This window comes from Mya arenaria, chromosome 1 (genome assembly GCF_026914265.1).
Source record: "Mya arenaria isolate MELC-2E11 chromosome 1, ASM2691426v1".
Lineage (NCBI taxonomy): Eukaryota > Metazoa > Mollusca > Bivalvia > Myida > Myidae > Mya > Mya arenaria.
The window spans coordinates 28,889,158-28,913,691 of NC_069122.1; the positions used below are offsets into that span (position 1 = coordinate 28,889,158).

The 24,534-nt window shown below is 35.0% G+C and overlaps 1 protein-coding gene across 1 annotated transcript; it reads left to right on the top strand.

The window, feature by feature from the left end:
• Window positions 1-2,392: 2,392 nt before the first annotated feature.
• On the top strand, window positions 2,393-18,627 carry LOC128235106 (cell death abnormality protein 1-like). The gene is made up of 5 exons (XM_052949845.1): window positions 2,393-2,452; window positions 16,083-16,739; window positions 16,985-17,108; window positions 17,618-17,685; window positions 17,835-18,627. Exons 1-5 carry the CDS (start codon window positions 2,401-2,403, stop codon window positions 17,906-17,908), a joined length of 975 nt encoding a protein of 324 aa, XP_052805805.1. The 5' UTR covers window positions 2,393-2,400; the 3' UTR covers window positions 17,909-18,627.
• Window positions 18,628-24,534: the final 5,907 nt, after the last annotated feature.

Sequence of the window (24,534 nt, forward strand, 5' to 3'; positions counted from 1 at the left end):
CCTTATTCAATAATATGGTCAATGTTTCAGGAGACAAGGTCAGAATGGTAGCCTCAATCAATAATATGGTCAATGTTTTATGAGACACGGTCAGAATGGTAGCCTTATTCAATAATATGGTCAATGCTTCAGGAGACCCGGTCAGAATGGTAGCCTCAATCAGTAATATGGTCAATGTTTCATGAGACACGGTCAGAATGGTAGCCTTATTCAATAATATGGTCAATGCTTCAGAAGACAAGGTCAGAATGGTAGCCTCAATCAGTAATATGGTCAATGTTTCATGAGACACGGTCAGAATGGTAGCCTCAATCAATAATATGGTCAATGTTTCAAGAGACACGGTTAGAATGGTAGCCTTATTCAATAATATGGTCAATGTTTCATGAGACACGGTCAGAATGGTAGCCTCAATCAATAATATGTTCAATGCTTCAGGAGACCAGGTCAGAATGTTAGCCTCAATCAATAATATGGTCAATGTTTCATGAGACACGGTCAGAATGGTAGCCTTAATCAATAATATGGTCAATGCTTCAGGAGACCAGGTCAGAATGTTAGCCTCAATCAATAATATGGTCAATGTTTCATGAGACACGGTCAGAATGGTAGCCTCAATCAATAATATGGTCAATGTTTCAAGAGACACGGTTAGAATGGTAGCCTCAATCAATAATATGGTCAATGTTTCATGAGACAAGGTCAGAATGTTAGCCTCAATCAGTAATATGGTCAATGTTTCATGAGGCACGGTCAGAATGTTAGCCTCAATCAATAATATGGTCAATGTTTCAAGAGACACGGTTAGAATGGTAGCCTCAATCAATAATATGGTCAATGTTTCATGAGACAAGGTCAGAATGGTAGCCTCAATCAATAATATGGTCAATGTTTCATGAGACACGGTCAGAATGTTAGCCTCAATCAATACTATGTGCAATGCTTCATGAGACAAGGTCAGAATGGTAGCCTCAATCAATACTATGTGCAATGCTTCATGAGACAAGGTCAGAATGGTAGCCTCAATCAATAATATGTGCAATGTTTCAAGAGACACGGTCAGAATGTTAGCCTCAATCAATACTATGTGCAATGCTTCAGGAGACCCGGTCAGAATGTTAGCCTCAATCAATACTATGTGCAATGCTTCAGGAGACCCGGTCAGAATGTTAGCCTCAATCAATACTATGTGCAATGCTTCAGGAGACCCGGTCAGAATGTTAGCCTCAATCAATACTATGTGCAATGCTTCAGGAGACACGGTCAGAATGTTAGCCTCAATCAATACTATGTGCAATGCTTCAGTAGACCAGGTCAGAATGTTAGCCTCAATCAATACTATGTGCAATCTTTCAGGAGACCCGGTCAGAATGTTAGCCTCAATCAATACTATGTACAATGCTTCAGTAGACCCGGTCAGAATGTTAGCCTCAATCAATAATATTGCCAATGCTTCAGTAGACCCGGTCAGAATGTTAGCCTCAATCAATAATATGGTCAATGCTTCAGGAGACAAGGTCAGAATGGTAGCCTCAATCAATAATATGGTCAGTGTTTCATGAGACAAGGTCAGAATGTTAGCCTCAATCAATAATATGGTCAATGTTTCAAGAGACCCGGTCAGAATGTTAGCCTCAATCAATAATATGGTCAATGTTTCATGAGACACGGTCAGAATGGTAGCCTCAATCAATAATATGGTCAATGTTTCATGAGACACGGTCAGAATGGTAGCCTCAATCAATAATATGGTCAATGTTTCATGAGACCCGGTCAGAATGTTAGCCTCAATCAGTAATATGGTCAATGTTTCAAGAGACACGGTTAGAATGATAGCCTTATTCAATAATATGGTCAATGTTTTATGAGACACGGTCAGAATGGTAGCCTCAATCAATAATATGTTCAATGCTTCACGAAACCCAGCCAGAATGTTAGCCTCAATCAATATTGTGGTCACTGCTTCATCAAACACGGAAAGAATGTTAGCCTCAATGAATAATATTGTCAATTCCTCACGAGACCCGGTCAGAATGTTATCCTCAATCAATAATATGGTTTAATGTTTCAGGAGACCCGGTTAGAATGTTAGTCTTAATCAATATTATGGTCAATTCTTTATGAGACCCGTTCAGAATGTTAGCCGAAATGAATATGTAGGTCAGAGTTTCGTGAAATATATTATAAAGATATGACGGTTTTTATGGTTATCGTGCTGACTGGTGACCTGAATCTTTGACCAAAACATTTATACTAGGTAATAATCTAAACAAGATCCATGGAGATACGACCCAATTATTTATTGAGTTTGTCATTCTGACAGAGTCTCACGAAACTATGACCTACATATTCATTGTATAATAAACAAATGTCTATTTATCTTACGGGTATTTAAAGGTAATGATGAGGATTCATTTCGCTCTTTGGCTCTATCTTTCGAGATACTCGTTGGGTATGTATTAACATGAAAAAAAAACATACTTATTATTACTTAAGGATTTCTGTAGGTTAACCTCATTTTTCATGCGTTCTGCCATTTCATGATTGAAATTTTTATTTGACACATTAACATGTTTCAATTAGAACAGGACAGGTAATATCCGTGCCTAAATATACATTGCCTGAAACAATAATTTGAATTGCATTTTTGAAGAAAACAAATGTCATTTCCATGTTATCTATGGCGTGACAAACGTTGCAATATTGTATAAAAAAATATTCGTTCAAAAAAACACAAAATAATTGTTGTTAAAAAAATAATGATTCAATCCTTGAATCATTATTTTTTAATAACAATTATTTTTTTACAACAATTATTTTTTTACCACAATTATTTTTTAAGAACAAATATTTTTCACGCTGCAAAAAAATAATGATTCAACTGAATGCAGAAACCAATTAATGTTGAAAAGTTTTCTTGGAATCTTACCTTTATAAAGCTTGGTTTTGAAGTGTACATTTTTGGTACTGAAATAAGACAAGTTTAGTTTAATTACACACTTTGTTACGAATGTGTGCCAGTTAGAGGGTACACAAAACTTACCGGTATAGAACTTTAATTCACTGCACCTATAGGCCTTCGGATCTGGTTATGTACTGTTTGCAAACGGAATATCCAATCATAAAACAGTTTACCATTTCTACAGAAAGTCACAGAATCGTGTTCGGATAGGTTAATAAGTGCTAGAAGCAAATGCAGTAACAAATTTATGATACAGAGTTTTTATTCCAAAATTCAGTTATGATTTGTCACAATCCCCGTGTACAGGAAGCACATGTATAATCTATAAAACTTTTGATGCTACATGTATATATTAAAATTATTTTTAAATAGGGAAACAATAAATGCATTGCATATTGACACATTGAAAAGGCGAAATAGACAAAAATTGGATGTGTTCACTTAAATCATAAATGAAATGAAAACAGAGAAAGATGGGCATATTATAATACTTTAAAACTCTGAAGCGTAAAAAGAATGGACTGACACTCTGTTGAAATTAGACACATGATTTAACTGCCTTACCATTATTACGAGGCATTAATTTAAATGTATGAAACAGTTAAAAAGTCTAGTTTTAGTAACATGATGTCATATTACAGAAAGCTGGTATGATACATTTCTGAAACTAATGTTGAACATTTATAGAAGGCTCATGCTAATTTATATTACATGTAACATAACATAACATAACATAACATAACATAACATAATGTTTATTGTAGTACAAGGCCTCCGGCCCAAAATACAAATATCAGAGAATTACATAATAGTGGTGACAGAGTTATGCATATATAAGTAGTATAAATATAAAACTGTATAATACAAATATATCAGGAAAATATATCTATGATAGAAAACTATCGATCACGAATGAATTCCTCTCGAATAGCAAAAGCCTTTGCAATATAGTGTGCAACCAATATAACACTTCGCCTATTGTAGTCTGATAATAGTTTGTAAAACAAGTGAAGCGTTATCATTCTATTTTCAAGTTGGTCATACAAGTACGTTTGTCTAACATCATTATACAACGGACAGAGTAATAAAAAGTGGTATTCATCCTCTATAACATAGACATTTCGTTTCAAACAATAAGGACAAAACCTGAAGTCCCGATCAATGTTATCGTGTCGGCCTTTTTCAATTTGCAATACGTGACTAGAGCAACGGAAATTAGAAAACGTCTTTTTCAATATGAATGGTAGATCCATGGAAAGGTATCTTTCTGGGTTTAAAAGACTTTTATAATGTCTGTAGTGCAGCGCTTTCGGAGAAGAATCAACAAATCCCTGCATCTTCTGCATTGCACAGTCTTTAAGTCTGCTTTTAAATAGCACAATAAAGTTTGTTATATTTCCTACTTCGCCAGCGATCCATGCAAAACCGAAACCATGTTCGAATAAAAGTATTTTCACTCCTGTGGCCCATGTTGTCTTGCCAGCACCGTCTAACTCGCGAAGCATTAGATAACAGTTTTTAGGGTACCTATAGTTAGGCATGCTTATCAGTTTTGTCCAATACTTTACACAACGAGTCATATATATCACATTTAAAGGAAGTCTTCCACACTCGCTCAACGCTAAACAGTTAGAAACATTTCTATTTAGACATGCTATATATTTACAAAAGCTTGTATGTACACGTTCGACATTTTCAATATGACAATATCCCCATAACTCAGATGAATAACACAATATAGGTGCAACTATCGAATCAAACAGTTTGAATGCATCCTTCAACTGAAAGTATCCAAAACGTTTCTGAAACGCATATATATTTGACACTGCCTTCGTAGCCTGCAGTCTAAGTGTATCTTGAGTTTTAGTCCATGATAATGTAGGCGTAAAAAACGCCCCGAGATACTTATAACATGAAACTACGTCAACTTGGTTTCCGTTATAGTACCATTTTTCGTATGCTCTAAGTTGTCCACCTCGCCTGACTACCATAACCTTGGATTTGTCAATGTTGATTTTCATCCCAGTTATGTTACAAAACTCTTCAATGTAATTTATTTGTCTTTGTAAATTTTGTTTTGTGTCTGCAACACCTGCTACGTCATCAGCAAACATGAAAGCATACATATCATCAATGTTGTCATTTATGTAAATTCCAGACTCGCATTTCAGCTTTAGGAACTCGACTAGATCATTAATAAACAATGAAAAAATCATCGGAGAACTTACACAGCCCTGTTTTGTGCCTATTGAACATTTAAAGTACCGCGTCAGTCCGTTTTTAACCTTTACACATGATTTCAAGTTCCTGTACATACACTGAAATATTATCAGGAATTTACTGTTCTCTTGTATGCCTTTTCTTGATAAGCTTCTCCATAAGTTCTCGTGTATACAGGAATATACAGGAGTCAAAGGCCTTGAAAAAGTCGATATAAAAAACGTACATTCTCCCCTTCTTTCGACACAAGTATTTTTGAATAACAGCATGTAAATTAAAAATATTGTCTATTGTCGAGTATTTCTTTCGAAACCCAGCCTGAGATTCGCTCACAACCCCGTTATCTTCACACCACCGTGATAGTCTCTTATTCAAAATATTGGTAAATATTTTACTTATGCTTGAAATAAGCGAAATCGCCCTGTAATTATTTGGCTCGTCCTTAGACCCCTTTTTGTGCAACGGTACAATGATACTCTCGCTCCATTCAACAGTGAATACACCGCTATCGTATATATTGTTAAATAATTCCCGTAAATACGGTAAAATAATTCCACTGGTATTCTTAAACATTTCTATGCATAATCCGTCATTTCCAGGGCTACAATCTTTTTTTAACGTAGTTATACCTAATAGTATTTCATCGTTAGTTATCTCCCTTTCTAGTTCATTTGCATTTATATCACGTGCAAGCTCCTCAAACGCGTTTTGTTCATCTTGTGTGTAAACAATATTTGTTTCACTATATAAGTCTGAAAAGTATTCTACCCATGTTTCAGATGATATATTGTTATCTTTTACAACATTTATTTTATTCGATTTCTTAACTTGCCGCCAGAACTCTTTCGGGTTGTTTCGAGAGTCAATCAGTTTTTCTCTGTTAGATCTCTCCGCTGCCTCCTTTTTTGATCTGCATATATTTTTAAATGCATTTCTAGCGTCAATATACTTTTGTAAATCTTCACTATTGTACGATATTCGATAACGACGTAAAAGTTTGTATTTTGTCTGTTTAGCCGTATCACAAGCTTTGCACCACCAGTCCGGCTGCTCGTTTTCAACAGTCATACGCGAAGACCCATTTTGCTTAACACACATGTCTTCACCAGCGTTTTTGAATACATCTATAAATGCAATTAGCTTATCAACAGGATTTGTTGTTACTACACTATTTACGAACGATTCGTATAATGTTGAAAATTTACTCATAAAGTTATCTTTACACTCGTCGCGCCATTTGTACTTAACGTACTTACGAATCTGGTCGCCTTCGTCATAACACTGTAGTCTAAACGTGATGGTTTTCAATGTACAATAGAGCGGGAAATGATCGGAAAAATCTGCTACATCGACACCAAAGTCACAAAAATGCTCAAATAATTCAGTTGAAGCAACAATATAATCGACCACACTTTTTCCGTTATTAGCCATACAAGTGAAATTTCCCTCCTTGTCATCAAAGAGACGACCATTTAATAAATGCACGTCATGGGTACAGCATAATTCAATAAGTGATAACCCAAATTTGTTTAACACTAAGTCTTTTGTGCTACGCGGTAAACAAAACTCTTTTACACGTGCATTTAAGTCTCCGGCTAATAATAATAATATATCCGGAAAGTCTGATTTAATAAGTGTAAGTTTATCATTTAGTAAGGAAATCCCGTCATTTTCATCATTTTCATAAATGACTGAACCCTCCGGTGATACATATGTAAATATCATTATAAGGCCTTTTTGCAAGCAAAGTAAATCCTTTTTCACATACAAAACGATACAGTCCTTAAACTCTTCATATATTCTCGTGATCATTTCAGTTTGACAAAAAGTTTCATTAAGTAACACTAGTACACCGCCTGAATTACGGATACTACCTTTTCGTTGGGTTCTAATACTCTCAAAAACTGAATAACCACTCAAAATATCATTAAACTCATTACGCTTTGATTGCCAAGTCTCATACAAAGCAATAATGTCAAATTGTTTAACATAATTCACAAAATCTAAATCATTTACAAATTTACATAGACCTCTTATATTAAAAGAACATAGTTTCAAATGGCGATCAAATGATATGTATTTTGGGCCTTGGCCACACCCCTATTTCTTAACAGGGACGGGCTTTTTCTGAGTTTCGTCGAATTCATACACTGTATTTTCCACTACAAGTTTATCATGTTTGAAGTGAGCGCGTTTCCTCTCTGCAATGCATTGTTTGAAGAAAGGATACAACCCCGACCTCGCCCGCGCAATTCTAGGTGGTAAATCTTCGCCGATCCTGAAATCGAGTTCAACCTCGCGTCGCTTCTCCCGGAAGGCCGACAGTACCCGATCACGGTCTTGAAGAAGTGCGAAACGCACAATAATTGGGCGGCTTCCGGTTCTTGACGGTATCCGGAACACGTCATCAAATAGGATTGATTCCGCATTTAAGTTTAATTGCTCAGTTAAAATTGACCTTAATTTATCTAATATAATAGATCTAGTTTCGTTTTGATCTTCTGGTATATTGAAAACCTTCAGATTATTCCGTTTTGCTTGAGTTTCAAGTTGTTCCTGTTTGTTTTGATATGTTGAAGAACTGAGTTCAACTTGGTTTAAACGCTCAGAGAGATTATTAACAGAAAGCACTAGGCTATCATTTTGTTTCTTTAATTCCGTTTTCCGCTTTTAACTCGCTAACTTTTTGTTCCAATGTATCAAATTTGGTGTTGATTTGTTTTACATCCTGACGTATCTCTAGTAGTAGCAGGCCTACGTTCAAGTCCCCGAGGTCACCACGGTTGCCGCTGATATCCGTCTCCGGGTTGTCAGTATCCGAGATCCCCGCTGGATCCCGGAAGTCGACAGGTAGAAGCATGTCTTTTAAGGTCATTTGGCTACTAGACCTGAAGGATGCGCGTGACGACCGGGTCCGCGACGAAGGTATTTCCACTTCCGGGCCGATAGCCTCATTACGATCTCGTGCTGTGTTGCCGCTGCGACCTGCTTTTGGGGGTCCGGGATGTGGTTCTACACATTGTGCCAACAGCAGATAAAAGAGCACCAACGTTATGCCTTATGACAGACCAAGGGGCTTTAATGTCTGGAAAGACATTTTAGACTTTGATGGCTGGCTAAAAGTTCCTATTTTGGCGCGCCACTGTTGTACTGAGATTCCCATTTTGAAATATATGAACGTAAACGTTTCTTAGTTTTGAATGTAAATACAGATCAAAAGTCAGTGTTTGTGTGATCGTGTATTGGTATTATCAACAATGTACCGGCTTAGTATCCATATTGAACATTTGCAAAAAACAGCTGTCCACTACTCCGTGACCATCGCTCACTAAAATACCGGCTATTGTCCAGTCAATTGTCCATTCCATTCCATTGTTTTGCAAATAAATGACCACAAAAGCCAATTAATCCATTTTCTTACATAAGTATCTACAAAACACGATTCTACAATCACTAACACAATCACAAATCTATTTTATATTACTCTGCGAACGATATTTTTTTAGTTATTTCCAATTTTCCGAGAGCTCACAAAAACATGACCGTCTTGACCGAACACCACATCATATCATATGTAAGTATGCGTTGAAGTGTTTCAAATATACACCGATTTGCAGAACTTTTCATATGCCCCTCATATACTGAAAAGGAGAGTAAACTAGATATAAGGTAAAAAAAAGTTCTGTCACATGTAGTTTTAAACCATTGTGATAAATATAGCATTTTGAACATCATAGTTCATCTTTAAAATTGTCCATATTTCAAAGTTTGTGCTGTATATTGTATTACCGGTACATGTATTTAAAAAAATAACTTGGGATACATGTATCATGCTACGTCTATGAAATGCAGACATACGTTTTCTAGTGAGTGTTGACTGGTGATCTAGGTCTTCTCTGTTTGAAATGGGATTCAATACAGTAGTCTTTGAAAACACACACTGGTGTAAAACAATTCCACCTCAAAATAATTTCATAAATATTACTAATTATTGGCACTGAATGGGATATGGGGGGACAATGTTTTCTTTTAAAACACACACTGTTGGAAAACAATTCAACTTCAAAGTATTTGTATAAATATTGGGCAACGATACATACTCATTTCTATGCACTAGACATCAGAACATTTTAAGGGTTATGCAGGGTTGACAATAATACTCGAATGAAACTGTAGTATATTTTTAGCTCACCTGGCACAAAGTGCCAAGGTGAGCTTTTGGGATAGTGCTGCTAAATAGTCTATAGGTGACCTTCTACAAAGATGATGATGATATCTCAAAAAGCATAACTGCCAGGGGGTGGGGCTAGTTTTCCTAATATATGCTTTGTAAGATACTTTAACAATCCTCTTCTCAGAGTTCACTGTTCAGATTTGAATGATGCGGACCATGATTACAAGGTGAGCATTAAAGGGCTATCATAGCCCTCTTGGTTTATATGTTCTAGATAGCTATAGATTAGAAAGGAAAAAATCTATTATTCTCACAGTACCTTTGAAATTTTACATAATTATGTTGATGCAAAGTAATGATATAAATGTCTTTTGAAATACATCTGCATATATTGAATATATCTCAAAGGTTGAGTATATAATAAAGGTTTTAGACCCATAATAAACTTTTTCGAACATCGACAAACATCGGAACTCTTCGGCATTTTCCCGTATTTTCCGGAAGTAAGCCGAAATAACAACATGGCTGTTCGAACATCGGCAATGTTCGGACAGCCATGATGTTATTTCGACTAGCATCTGGATATTTTCGGCAATGATTTAGTAGCCATAATATCCTTTTGGATACGTTCTGGAAAATACCGAGTAATGTCGATGTACGTCGATGTTTGTCGAAGTCTATTTATGGGTCTAAAACCTTAAATGTGCACAGTGTTTGCGTTTAAGGGGCAGCGGTACATGTCTGGTTCAGGGCGCTTAATCATAAGTACTTATACATATTGATACATATTTATAAAGCACACACTAGTGTAAAACAAAGCAATCTCAAAATATGTGTATAATTATTGGGCAACTGTGCATAAGTGTTTCTTTGCACTAGTCATAAGCACAGTTAAAGACATTCACTAATGCGGCCAAGTGTGAGCAGGTGATTATCACACTTAAGACCGCTCAGCACGAATTGCATGATAAATTCGCTTATAGCAGAACTGAAAAACGATACTGAAGAAGCTGTATAAGACAACCATTGAAAATAAGACGGACATCTTTTTCATGCTGCAGCTGGTTAAACAAAAGCATAAAGCTCCATTTTGAGGTTTCTGCATTCTTACGACTTATACTTAGCAATCATTTGTCTTCAGTTATCATTGTATTCTATTTAATATGGCTGAATAAAACAGATTATGACAGTAAAGCCATATGTTTGACTATTTAGTTCATTTTTCCAGTATCATGTGTACTAGTTGTTTTCCGCCTCGGGCTTTATGTATCCCATGATTCAAATTGTTGAATCATTATTTTTTTGCAGCGTGAAAAATAATTGTTCTTAAAAAATAATTGTGGTAAAAAAATAATTGTTGTAAAAAAATAATTGTTGTTGAAAAATAATTGTTGTAAAAAAATAATTGTTATTAAAAAATAATGATTCAAGGATTGAATCATTATTTTTTTAACAACAATTATTTTGTGTTTTTTTTAACGAATATTTTTTATACAATATTGCAACGTTTGTCACGCCATAGTTATCTATGCATTTTGCTTTTTTATTTTATCATTATTATGTTCGAAACAAAAAGAGCATGTAATATCCGTAACATAATGTACGTAATAACATTTACCTACTTGAAAATGTCCCAAGTATGATTTTTATAAAAAAATAAATATTTCAAGCGTTAAATTTATTCATTTTGTACGTATCTTAAGGACTTACTTCACAATTGAGTGGCAGATATAGATAATTTTAGGGAAGCACTGGTTTAGATTGATTTAATGTGATGGTTATGTAATAATAGGCAAAATGACCTAAGCATATTACTGACTTGTTTGGCATTGGATTTGTTAAATAATATAGTCATGGTTTTATCGGTCATTGGTGGATCATCATTACTGATCAACAATATTGCGCTTTGTGTGCTCTAAACCACACTGGGATTTATAGGGCACATAAGGATTATGGACAAAGCGAGTCGTTGCCAAAAGTCCAGACGTGTATGTGTGTATTTTAGGTTTGTAACATTGATGATTTACCAATTTACATTTTACAACCCCCAACTCATCGGTTGTATGTTTACATTTTACACTGCACATTTTCATTTTTCATTGTACCAATTGGAGTTTTATTTTCGTTGCATCTATTCAACAGACGATTCAGTCGTGTTTATAAAGTCATTCTGTGAAAGTCACATGCCGAGATTTACATTGCGGTGTGTAGAAGACAGATTTCAGTTCGTAGTTCTACGACGTACATTGTATGGTGGTGACTTTACATTCGCAACGAGATGAATTTAGTTTTATTTATAGATAGCTCCGCCTTAACCATGTCTTAAATCCGCCTTAACCATGTCTTTACTCCTCCTTACGTCTTTCGGAAATTTCCGCTATCACTCGGCTCTATTTAAACCAATTATGGATACTTTGGACCATGGACATTGCAAACGTTATTATGGACATTACGAATCATCTATATTATGACATTATGGACTATGATTTGGAAACAGGATGGATTATAAATTATTTCATGTCGAATAAAATAATATATGATATTACAACATGTTTTTGTCTATATAATAGTAACAGGCGCGTAGGAGCTGGGGCCGTAGGGGCCGCGGTCGCTGCCCCAATATTCTTGCTAGTAACGGCAATGGGGCCCCGAATATTTAATACCGATTTTCTTAATAATCGCAATTTAAATAAAGCTACGCGCATATAGATCAATACCAGTCTGACACGATATTGAATAAATAGGTCACCATGTCATAATTAAACATGTAACCATCTAGCTAATTGGCGTGTGAATGGCGTGAAAACATTCCGGGCGGATTATTAAATTGGAAGAAGAGGCAATAAGACAATACCGGTAATTATTTGTATCGTTTTGGGTCTTTCAAAAACTGTAGTTTATTGTGATAATTGCAATTACTCATTAAATAGCCAGGAATATGTATTATTTAAAACTGGTCACATAAAAGTTTGACATTAAAATGGACGTTCCAAATCAGCCTATAAGTTTTAAATTTCCGAAGAGATGTTTGGCACTAAGAAAACTGAACACATGGCTCTCAACTCGCAATGGTTCCGAAGTCACTCGTGGCTTTACTATGAAGAAGTAAACTGCGCTAATTTGTTATTAAACATACATTGTGAGACTGCGCAAATAGGAATAAATGCTACTAAACGATAATAGTTTTATATCTTTCAACTATTTTAACCGAAAAAGGTTTAGATAAAAACATGAAAATAAAACCTGAACTCAATGGAAATTGAGTCTTTCAATGCCTAAAATTGAAAAAAAAACGACGGTAGGGGACACCCCTCCCGTGCCCACCCGTTCCGCGGTCCCAATGTCAATTTCTTTCCTACGCGTCTGAGTAATTAATACGCACATATGACATGAAATGAGATGTACGCAAAATGATACTTGACTCAAACACAACAAAATGTAAGTCATTAGCATTAATTTAATGTATACTTCAAAAATGAAAAGTCACATTGTCTTACTTTTCTTTTAAAGCTGCACTCTCACAGATTGACCGTGTTGACAAATATTTTTATTTTTTGTTTTGGAATTAGCCCATTTTTGCGTAAATGTCTGGATACCAGTGGTATAAGACTGCTGACAAAAGATCAGATACAGTTTTTCAGTTTTACGTTCACAAATTGATGTTTTATGGCTAAAAGGGATACTACAGTAACGTTTTAAGAAAAATGAAAAATGTCGGCAGTTTTCCAAACAATTTAGATCTGTTATATTGTGAGTAATCTTATTATTTGTATAGAAAGCATTGCTGCCAAAATCAGCCGAGTCTGGGACAAAAAAAGGTTGCCAAAACTGTCAATCTGCGAGAGTGCAGCTTTAAATTACTATAAACACTATTTTAAATTCTACCATTAGAGGACACTTTCTTGCCTTTTTGCAATGTTTAAGATTGCAAGTAATATAAGATCATTTAAAATTTACGAAGAAAAAAATCTAAATTTTCATTAAGTTGAAATTATTCACTAAGATGCCCCAGGTTTCTGGAAATGTATGGATAAAATACACTTAGATTACAACTTCATATAACTCGTAAATGATACTGTAACGAATATTATTTTATAGGTAATTAATAAAGTATTTTAATGATGAAGTCAATTTATTGCTAATAAACAATTATTACTTGCTGCTACCTTTATACCCCACCCACACTCAACAGTCAGGGCTTTTTTCACATTTAGGTGAAGCGGACCTAGCCCTTTTGGAGGGGAAAAATCGAGCGTTTGTTTTTCTAATCTAAGACTCAAGATATCTATTTTTTCATGTTTTTGAAACCCCCCACTTGATTGTTATGGTTCACAGTGGCAGATCCCGTAATTCATAACTGGGGGACACAAGTGCGTTTGAGGGCTGTTCTTCCATCCACATGTATATTTTGTTTCAATGATGTATTGAAATTACACGTTTACACCATACATGCTTATTAAGATAGTTAATGTATAACATCAGAAAAAAACTAGGTGGATGTCATTATGATGTCCATCAAAAGTTTCGTGGGTTTGCTGGAGCAGGTTTTGAACAGGGACTTGCGTTAGAGGGGCGTTACTAAGGGCCAAAACTTTTTGGACATGATCCCTCGAGTGGGCATGACATTAATATGTTTAAAATGTGGGAAGTGGGGTTTACGGGTACTACCCCTAGGGTATTTTTAGTCTGAATTGGTGCATTATGGCGTAATTAAGTATTTTTTCTGAGAAATATTGACAAAAAATTAACCTTTAAGTTCACTTGCGGGCCAACTGGGGGGACACAGGCCCCCCCCCCACACACACTGAACGAACCGCCCATGGTCCACTTGTAAATAAAATAAATGAACAATTTTTGCTTGCTTGGGTATATAAGTAAAAAAAACAACTGACAGTGGCAGTATAAATCTGGGTCCGTGAGCCCAGCTCGGATACACCCAACTGCAATTGACTAAATAATATGGTGATTTATAACCCATTTAGGAACATTGATCGTCAAAATAAAATAAAAGATGAAGTTAATTTTAGTTTTTATTGTGAAATAAAGAGAGAGTACTCGGACTTACAACCGGGAATTTACAGGAGGTAGGCGAAGATGCTATCTCCCTTGCTTGATTCGACGGAAATAAACGAAAGAAAATCTGATTCGTTAGCTCCGCCCATTAACCTTCGTTTCTTCCGGTGACATTTACCATATAAGGTATAGGCGAAATCGTCTGTCCTTGTAATTCTGAACTTGTCAATTGACTTTTGTAAACCTGGATTTGTTGGACTGCAAATGTTCATTTTACAAATGCGAGTGTCGACTGTAGGATTGCAGTTTTACATATGCATGATTCGGCTTTCTAAATTACATCATCATATTGTTAAAGGCAAGTTATACGATCTATGTTTTAGTGAGGTTATACATGGTCGATCTGACAAATATACATTTTGACTACTATAATGACAAATGACAAATCAATACGGAAAAAACTGACGAATAGAAACAACAAATAGCACGTCTACATTGACAAATGTAAGAGATATTTAGTACGATTAAGAAGCACATTGTGGGAATTACACGTCTGGACTTTTGGCAACGAATAGCCTCCATATTGTTCTGCATTGAATGGGCAAAATTCTAGTTAGGAAGGTTTATTTGACACTCAAAGCACTTGAGCAGAGCTTCCATTGGTTTGGTAGTGTAGCCTTAATGAAGCTCTACTGGTTAACATTGAATATAACTTGCTTTTGGTGGACTGGTGTTTGTGTCATGGAATCGTCATATTGTTGCCATAATGAATTTCCTTTTGCATCGTACAGGCTTAAGAAAAGCCATACGTGATCATTGGACGCTGTGAGCTTTCTTGTAACCAAATTATGTGAAACTTCATACTAAACGGGTTTTTTTCTAAAGCGATTCTCAGACATGTCTGATGCAGAATGTGTTAAGGCCCATCCACAGTGAGATTGGAATGTAAAACATTAAATGTTTCAAAATTTCATGTTTTGTTTAGTTTTGAGGAAAACTCTTTTTCAGGAGTTCGACTTACATATTTTGCGACATGTTTGATTCGAAATAAGGAGTTGATTACAGGGGTTGTGTCACTAAATTAAATGAATGGCATCGGGTTTAACGAGCTTAAAATTGCCAATTTCAGCATCTTTTCCACTTCTTTCACAAAGAATAATGATCACATTATATCTCATCCAATACACATTTAACACTTCAGGGGCTTTATTCAATCTTTACGGAGAAAAAAATACATTTTTATTGCTAAAGAAAGGCTAATAATGTATACAAAACATTTGGTTGAGAGTGTATTCAAATTCTTAAATTTATTCTGGCGTTTACTTAAACTTCTGCCTTTAAAATAAAAACTTAAATATTTGGTCGCACTAAACAAACGTAAATGTGAGGATTGCATCCTATTCATTTATCTGTACATTTTAAAAAGATATCTCGTTCTTGTAAATTACATCTTTAATTCGCAGCTCAGAAAATCCTATTAAATAAATTAAGAAAATCTGTAAAACATGAAAACATACATAATTAACTTTATTGGCCCCGATTACTTTTGGAAAAGCTACGTGCCTTATCAAGAATTGAAATAACGTTTCATAATTAAAGACTATGGCTGATCGATTTTTATAGTATTATTCATATTCAAGCGGCCCCGCAAACTAAGTAATATAATTGTTATAATATTGGATAAATAGCCTAAATAAAGCTTTAATCTTTCAGTAGCCGCACAATTAGCACCAGGATGCGAAGAAGTTTGTAGTTGTTGCAAAAACGATAGTTATTGTAATGCTGAGAATTCAAACAATGTCTGCCTAGGTAGTTGTGTTGATACGGTCTGGGGTCATAGATGCCGCCACCGCTGTATGAACAATTGTCAAGTATGTTCACAAGCTACTGGTAATATTTGCTATGAATGTAAGGACACATATTACGACAAGGTTACCCATTGCAACAAGAGCTGCTCCGTTGGTCGTGTCGGTGGCAATTGTCATGACGACGGATCTTGTATATGTTTGGACAATTTTGAAGGCGTTAAATGTGATAAGTGCATTGTTGGGAAGTACGGCGAAAAATGTACAAACGTTTGCATAACTCCTTACTGTCGATGTTCTGAAAAATATAAATGTGTGTCATGCAAAGTGGGCCACTACGGCCCTATCTGTGAACACGAATGTTCTACGGGTTGTCTAAACGACGGATGTTCCAAAAACTCCGGGGATTGCAATAACGGATGCATCTTAAATCATTACGGATCCAGATGTGAGAACGAATGTCCTCAAACGTGCAAGCCGTCCGATTTAAGCTTGAGGTGCAACGGAACGGGGAAATGCTTAAACGGGTGCATTGACGGTTATTCGGGGAACAAATGTGATTCATGTAAGATACAATAAAGCTATTAGTAAAATCGTACTAAATCTATTTACTGTCGACTATAACATTTATTAACAGTTCGTCTTCATTTACCTACTTTTATTCAAGAATTACCTATAAGACTTTAATACGCCAATGCCTTGTTGTTTTTTGCCAAATCAGACATTCATATATTCTAATTACTATACAAAAATCGGATCAATTGCTTATGAGATAATATCCAATTCTTTGACAATTATGTTTTCGAGCAGATACGAAGGAAGTATTTTCCCAGTCCGGACCTGCACAAGGCCTTACCACCGGTGTTGGTGTCGGAAGTTTCCTTGCTGGCGTGATTGTTGCCGTTGTCGTTGTAGTAATCCTATTTAGACGCAGGTATACCTTATATTTGTTCTCAAAAATACGGTATGGATATGGATATTTCAAGAAGGTCACTTTATGTTTAATGTTAGGTATATACCGATTATAAAATAACAATGACATGGACAAGCCGACCACAACCTTTGTCGTGGTTTCCATTGCACGATCCATGCACAGTTATTGCCCGCTATATTAAGGAAGTTTGACAATACAGATTCATTGGTAAGTTCTCTTTCAAAAACAACATGATAGTATTTCATAAAATGGCTGGTTAAAACTTTAAAGTTAAAAAAAGAAAAAAATGTGATTGAGATTGCGTTTAGTAGTTCAATTTCAGGTTTCAAACAATAGGCCGTTGACCGTCGCTAAGGGTTTGTCTTTGACTGCCTTGGGGCATAATGAGCAAACAGGCGTTCTAAGAAACCTCGATTTACAAAAGCCAACCACTGTGTTCATTATTGTTTACACAAAGAAACAAAGGACAAATATAGATCAGACTACCAACAAGAATTATTTAATTTCAGAACTGCTGGTGCAAACGCAACTGAGAGAGAAAACGCGTTTACAAACTTGTCAGCAATAAAAGTTCACGGTACGTAAATTGTCTTCAAATTCATAATTTAAAGGAAATGCAAAAATACACAGATTAAAATGAACCTACAGAATACCACTTCTGATGTGGTAGACATTTTAACAAAGCAACTACTGATAATGGTATTTTCCCGTCTGTCTTGGTTTCAGATGATTCTAGAATCGATGGCATTTACGCGACTCCGATAGAAGGCGACCAAGCAGAGCACAAGTATGAACTATGATCCCTGGCGGTTGTCATCGAATGGGCAAAGCAAGGACAACGATATAAACGATATTAAAAGCGTCCATGTATATAATAATCAGTAACATATTTGTGTAAAATGCTTTCATCGTAACACTTGATGAGACGTTTTCAACGTAAATGTTTCGAATAATGTTGGCATATTATCTGTATATCAAGGCACATACCATACGATCGCTTTCATTCGATTCCATATATCTGAGCAGTTATACTATACATTTAGGGAAAGTTTATACATTATTGCAAGTGAAATGTGACACCTTCTATAATATAAACTGAACTTCTTGATATTATGATATTTTGTCGTACGATCGTTGATAAGCAGACCACCCGCACAAAACAAAATCAGACTACACTGACCATTTAGTTTAATCAATTGATTATTTGTTTTGTTCTTGTTCCAATCTTTCATATAATCCTATGATACATACAATTGTTTCTATGTACAATATATAAAATTTATTTGTTGGTATCAGTGTAAGATCGTATTTAAATTTCAATTAATTTACTTTCCTAGCAACTCATATTTGGTGTTTTCTAAGCTACTACCCGTGGGAATCAAAATTTTAAAACGAAAATATCAAATCGATATTAACACTGTTGTTATTTCAATGACTTAACTCTATATTTTTATCGAAAAGCATGAATGGTGTTTACTTATATTGGAAACTTTGTAGTTAATAAATATAATCATTTATATCTGTCAGTCTGTTTGTCTGTCAAAAACCAACTGCGATTGTTGACTTAAACTAGGAAAGAGCGCTTTGCCAGTGCCCATCTGCGTAGCAAACAAAATGAGAATCGGCATAGGGGCAAAATCCTCAAGCCCTGCAAATATGATCAATTATTATTTGTTTTCCGGTGGTACATAAATATTTATCAGTGGCATAAGCTTCCCGTGTTACTGTTTCGAACAGTGAAAATCAATTTATATTTTCACTGCTTTACATATCTGAAAAACTACCATAACAATCATGCAATAAACATTTTTGATTGACAATAAAAATAACTGTTGTTTGTTCTGGTGTACGCAATGCAGTTCACCTCGTGAACACAAACAGTAAATATTTCACTCGTTCTTAAAGAAATCATTTAAAACAGAATATTTTGGAAATAAACTCAATGGGCATTTGCCATTCTAGATTACTATACACTAAACTTAATCAAGTAAACATCCCTGTTAGTTTAATTTCGTCCAAATGCATTTAATATTTCAAACATCCTACCAGTAATTTTGTAATATTTTTTATTGAACTATGACAACAGTATTGCAATATCTTATGTTCACATTTAACCTACTGTTTAATGTATCACCATGCTTTTATAGTGTTTTCCAACCTGAATTTATATCAATCAATTAATAGATGCTACTCTAAAGCAATTATCCTCCATACATGACCATGAGTAACACAATTTATAATACGACCAGAAACAGACATCAACTACATTTGAGGCCCTCCAACACAATTCCCGTCATCTCTCATCAACCATTGTGTTTGTTTACAGAAGGAGACCCCCCCCCCCCAAGCACAATTCCCGTCATTTCTTTATCAGCCGTCTAAGTAACACCAACGTTGCGATTACTATCATCAGCTTAGTAGAAGTTAAATTTAAACATGATATAATTATTCGAAAGCTTTAAATAGGTATAGTCAACGGAGTGCAAAATAAAGTTTTGTTCCTGTTCTTTTCATTGCATTATTGTATTACTATGCCAGAAGAAATGTTGCACATATATATAGGATATTAACAATGGTCTAAAGTAGATACGTGCGCTGAAATTTCCTGTTTATGAAAAAAGTTAGATAAGGATATTTTGTGAGCAAAAGGTATTTCAATATATTACTTATTCATGTTCTAAGATAATTCATTTAACGAGTTCAAACAGTACTTGAAAACGTTTATCAAAATGACAAGTCGATTTGGTAACACTGTGTTGTTCAAATCTTTATCCTAGTAGAAATATTGGCCTTAAAATGCGTGAAATCTTTATTGAACTTAGTCAAAATGTTTGGCTCAATACATTTTAGGGTCACATCTCTATGAAACCCGGTCAAATTGTTTGCCTAAATAAATGTTTGGGTCGGTAAATGTTTTAGGGAACCACTAAATGTAACTTTATGGAAAAACGGGTCAAAGGTTAACGACACCTGCCTCAATAAATGTTTGGGTCAAAGGTTTACGAGATCCAGTCAAAAATTGATTTATAGTTGTACGAGACCAGGTCAGAATGTTAACCACAATAGATGTTTGTTTAACCACTTTATAAGACCCTGCAAGAATGTTCATATCAATATATGTTTGATTCATAGTTTTATGAGACACGGTTAGAATGTTCACCTAAGTAGATAGTTCCTTCATAGTTTTATGATAGCCGGCCAGAATGTTAGCCGCGATAAATGTTTTAGACAACGCTTATTTAGATGTGTCAGCCTGTATGGGCAATATCTTTATTAAAGTTATCGTTATAAATCCATCCTAGAATAGTACTTAAATAAAAACTTGTGGGCGTTTGATACTATACCTATATAACAAATTGGTTCTAAGGTATAACCATGTGCTGAAGTTTTATTACCGTATTATATTGATCATCATTGTTTTATTTCTTTCACACATATTGTTTATCTTTCTTACAGGTGTTTAATGCTAACGATGAGGATTCAGTTCGCTCCTTTGCTTTATCTTTTTATGTGCTTTGTTGGTATGTATAAACACAATCAAACAACATAAGGCATCCCAGTATGTCCGACTCTGTTATGAAACACTGGGTGGACTCCAAAAATATGTTTGATATGAGTTAACATGTATTGACATCTATGTAGGGAGCAGTTCGATTTGCTAGTTTATATTGCACTCTACAGAAAGATAAACTACATACGCATTAAAATTACTTTTTGTAAGAAAATAAATAAAACAATAAAATCCTTTATCTAATTTTGAATAATTCTTTTGCGAATGTTTCTTTGGCTAAAACATTCCAATACCAAATAAGCAGATAAATTTTAAACCGGCTAAAACAATTTTGTCATCGGTGTATAAAGTGTATATGGTGTTGAACACTTACTGGATGGGTAGGCGGTTACCTCTCAAAATTTGGCCACACTGGTGCGTTCATATGTATACTTGATCTCTTCAGGAAAAGTTCAATTAACACCAAAATGCGTAGAGGCTGGCCGGTGTAAATGCTGCAAAACTGGTATATGTGATGATGTTGATTTCTGCATTAATGGTTGCATTGACACGTTCTGGGGTCATCGATGCAAAAACCGATGTGTAGGAAACTGTAAAGTATGTTCGCAAGCGTTTGGTAAGATTTGTTATGAGTGTCAGGACACATTTTATGACAAGGCTACCCACTGTAACAAGAGCTGCTCTGTTGGTTGTGTCGGTGGCAATTGTCATGACGACGGATCTTGTTTATGTTTGGATAATTTTGAAGGCGTTAAATGCGACAGTTGCATTGTGGGAAAGTACGACGAAAATTGTACATCTGATTGCATTACTCATAACTGTCGCTGCTCCGACCAACATGGATGCGATTCTTGTCAAGTGGGTCACTATGGGCCTAACTGTGAACACGTTTGTTCTATCGGTTGCTTTAACGACAAATGCTCCACAAACTCCGGAGAGTGTATTTTCGGGTGCCTTTCAAATTTCTATGGATCAAATTGTGACAAAGAGTGTCTATATACATGTAAGCCGTCTGATCTCAACTTGAGATGCAACGGAACGGAGAAATGCTTACACGGGTGCATTGACGGTTATTCAGGGAACAGTTGTGATTCATGTGAGATGTAAAAGAGCTATTAGAATTGCGTATTACCCTTTATAACTGTTATCTGTACCAATCTTCATTCCCTATTAACATTCAAGAACTACCTCTTAGACTTGCAAACTTCAAACTACAAGTTCTTTGTAATTTCAGACTAGCATTTATATATTCTTATAACTAAACAAAATAATGAAAACGTATTTCCTACTTGTATTTAATGTGTTAACAATTATATTAACGAACAGCTAAGGAGGAATTCATATTTTAGTTCGGACCCCACAAGGCCTTACTACCGGTGTTGGTGTCGGAAGTTTCATTGCTGGTTTGATTGTTGCTATTCCAGTTATGGTTATCCTATTCAGACGCAGGTATGTATACCTTATCTTGTTTTTTTAAAAACTCTTTTGGATATAGATATTCCAAAAAGGTCACGTTATGTTGACTATTTCTCTTACTATACTCCGATGATAAAATGAAAACATATGTGTAGGGTTTCTGCGTTTATTGCACCCAACAGACCCAACCCCTGCCAGCTGATCCTTGAGGGTTATGATAAAAATGTTTGGAAACATAGAATCACGGGTAACTCCTCTTTGAAAACCAACATAATATATAATGTAATTTACAAAATGGCGGAGTTTGATTCGTATGTGAAACGTTTACCGGTATGTTTGTTTACACAAAGATCAAAGGCCAAAATAAATTAGACAATCAACAAGAAATTAAATATTTCATTTCAGAACTTCTAGAGCAAAAACAACAGGGAGAGAAAACCAGTTCACACATATGTCAATCATAGAAGTTCAAGGTACGTAAAATGTCTTCAAATTTCATAATATATAGGAAATTCAAAAATCCCCGAGGGTAAAATGATCGGAGCCTAGAAACTACTAATTATGTTGTGGTAAAAGGGTGAATAAAGCATCAAAACAACTACAGCTATTTTGCTTTCCCTTCTGTTTTAATTTCAGATGAATCTAGCACTGTTGGCAGTTACGAGACTCCGGTACAAGGCGACCAAACAATGCACGACTATGATCCCTTACGTTTTTCCACGTATGTCCAAAGCAAGGACAACGATATTAACTATATTGAAAACGCCCATGTATATAAAAATCAGTAACATATTTGTATACAATGCTTTCATCGTAACACTTGATGAGGCGCTTCTAACGTAAATGTTTAGTGCTTATACATGAATAAAATTTATATTTTCTAATATAGGAAATCTGAACCACAATCCGTATCAAGTTATATCAATCGTATACTATTTTTGGGGATTTCTTATAGCTTTTTCACTCCTTCATATTATCGTTATGATACGTATCAGTGTTACCATGTACAATACATATTTTAATTGGTATTTATTTATTGATCAAGACGTCAATGCGGCAACGCCGCATTAAAGCCGGATTTTTATTTGACGATGCAATTTTGCAAACCGAGGATTTGAGCTAGTGACCTAGTATTTTTAACCTAAGACCCATATTTATACTTATCGGAGATATCATTCATACAAATAGCCTGATGAGCAGAAACTATTCCATTTGTGTGAGGAAAAATGAATATTTTATAAATACATCAGCTTTTCCATTAAGATCTGTCCAAGAGACCTTATTTTTGACCCTAGATGACACACTTTATCATCTAAGATTTCATGTACACAAATATTTTTAAAGTCTAAAATTTCTGGCACAAATACTGTATGTATCCTAAAGCACAGTTCAAGTCACAAAAGGGCGTGTCTATTAAGACACCACAGAAGGAAAATATTAAGATCCTGAAAATACAATCATTGACTGTGGTGCTGACAGGTCAATGTTGTGTGTGCCAGTGTGAAAGCATGTGTGCGTGTGTGTGTGTATGTATGTAAATTAACCAAATGTCATGAAAATTGAAAAAAAAACAATATCCTGCAGAAAAAAACTGTAATTTATGCTTAAATTTTATTATACTTTAATGTGACTATGATATCCTGGAGAAAAAAATGTAAAAGTTTCTTGAAAATATATTAAACTTTAATGTGACTAAGATATCCTGGAGAAAAAAAATTGTAAAAGTTTCATGAAAAGTTTCATGATTTTTTTTTATTTTTTTTTATGACATCAGGAAAATATTTCCTAAGATTTGACCTAGTGACCTAGATTTTGATCTGAGGTGACCCATATTCACAAATGTTTAAGACAACACGTAGACAAATATTCTGAGCAAGTTTCATAAAGATTTGACAAAAATTAATGAATTTTTATGGCCGTGGAATTCTTTCTCCTAAGATTTTACCTTGTGACCTAGATTTTGAACGGGGATGACCCATACTATAAAACTTTCAAGAAATTATGCAGACAAATATTCTGACCAAGTTTCATAAAGATTTGACAAAAATTGTTGAATTTATGACGTGGAATGATTTTCCTAAGATGTGACCTAGTGACCTAGAATTTGACCCGGGATGACCCATATTCATATATATTCAAGATAACATGCCGAAAAATAGTCTGACCAAGTTTAATTACCATTGGATAAAAACTCTTGATTTAATTACATAAAATGAAAACTTTAACGCAGAATTGTTAACGCCCGCCCGCCCGGTTTTCGCCATTCTATAACCCGTAATTTTTCGATGAACAATCCGGCTAATAAACTTTTTGTTAACGAAAATAATCACCTTTTGTCAGTCCTGTTTGTCTGCCAAAGACCTATTGTGATTGTTGATAAAAACTAGGTTAGAGCGCAATGTATATAGTTTAGCCCATCTACGTGGAAACGAAAATGCGAATTACCAGAGGGGCAAAATCCTCAAGCCCTGCAAATATGACCACTTGTTATTTTTTCAG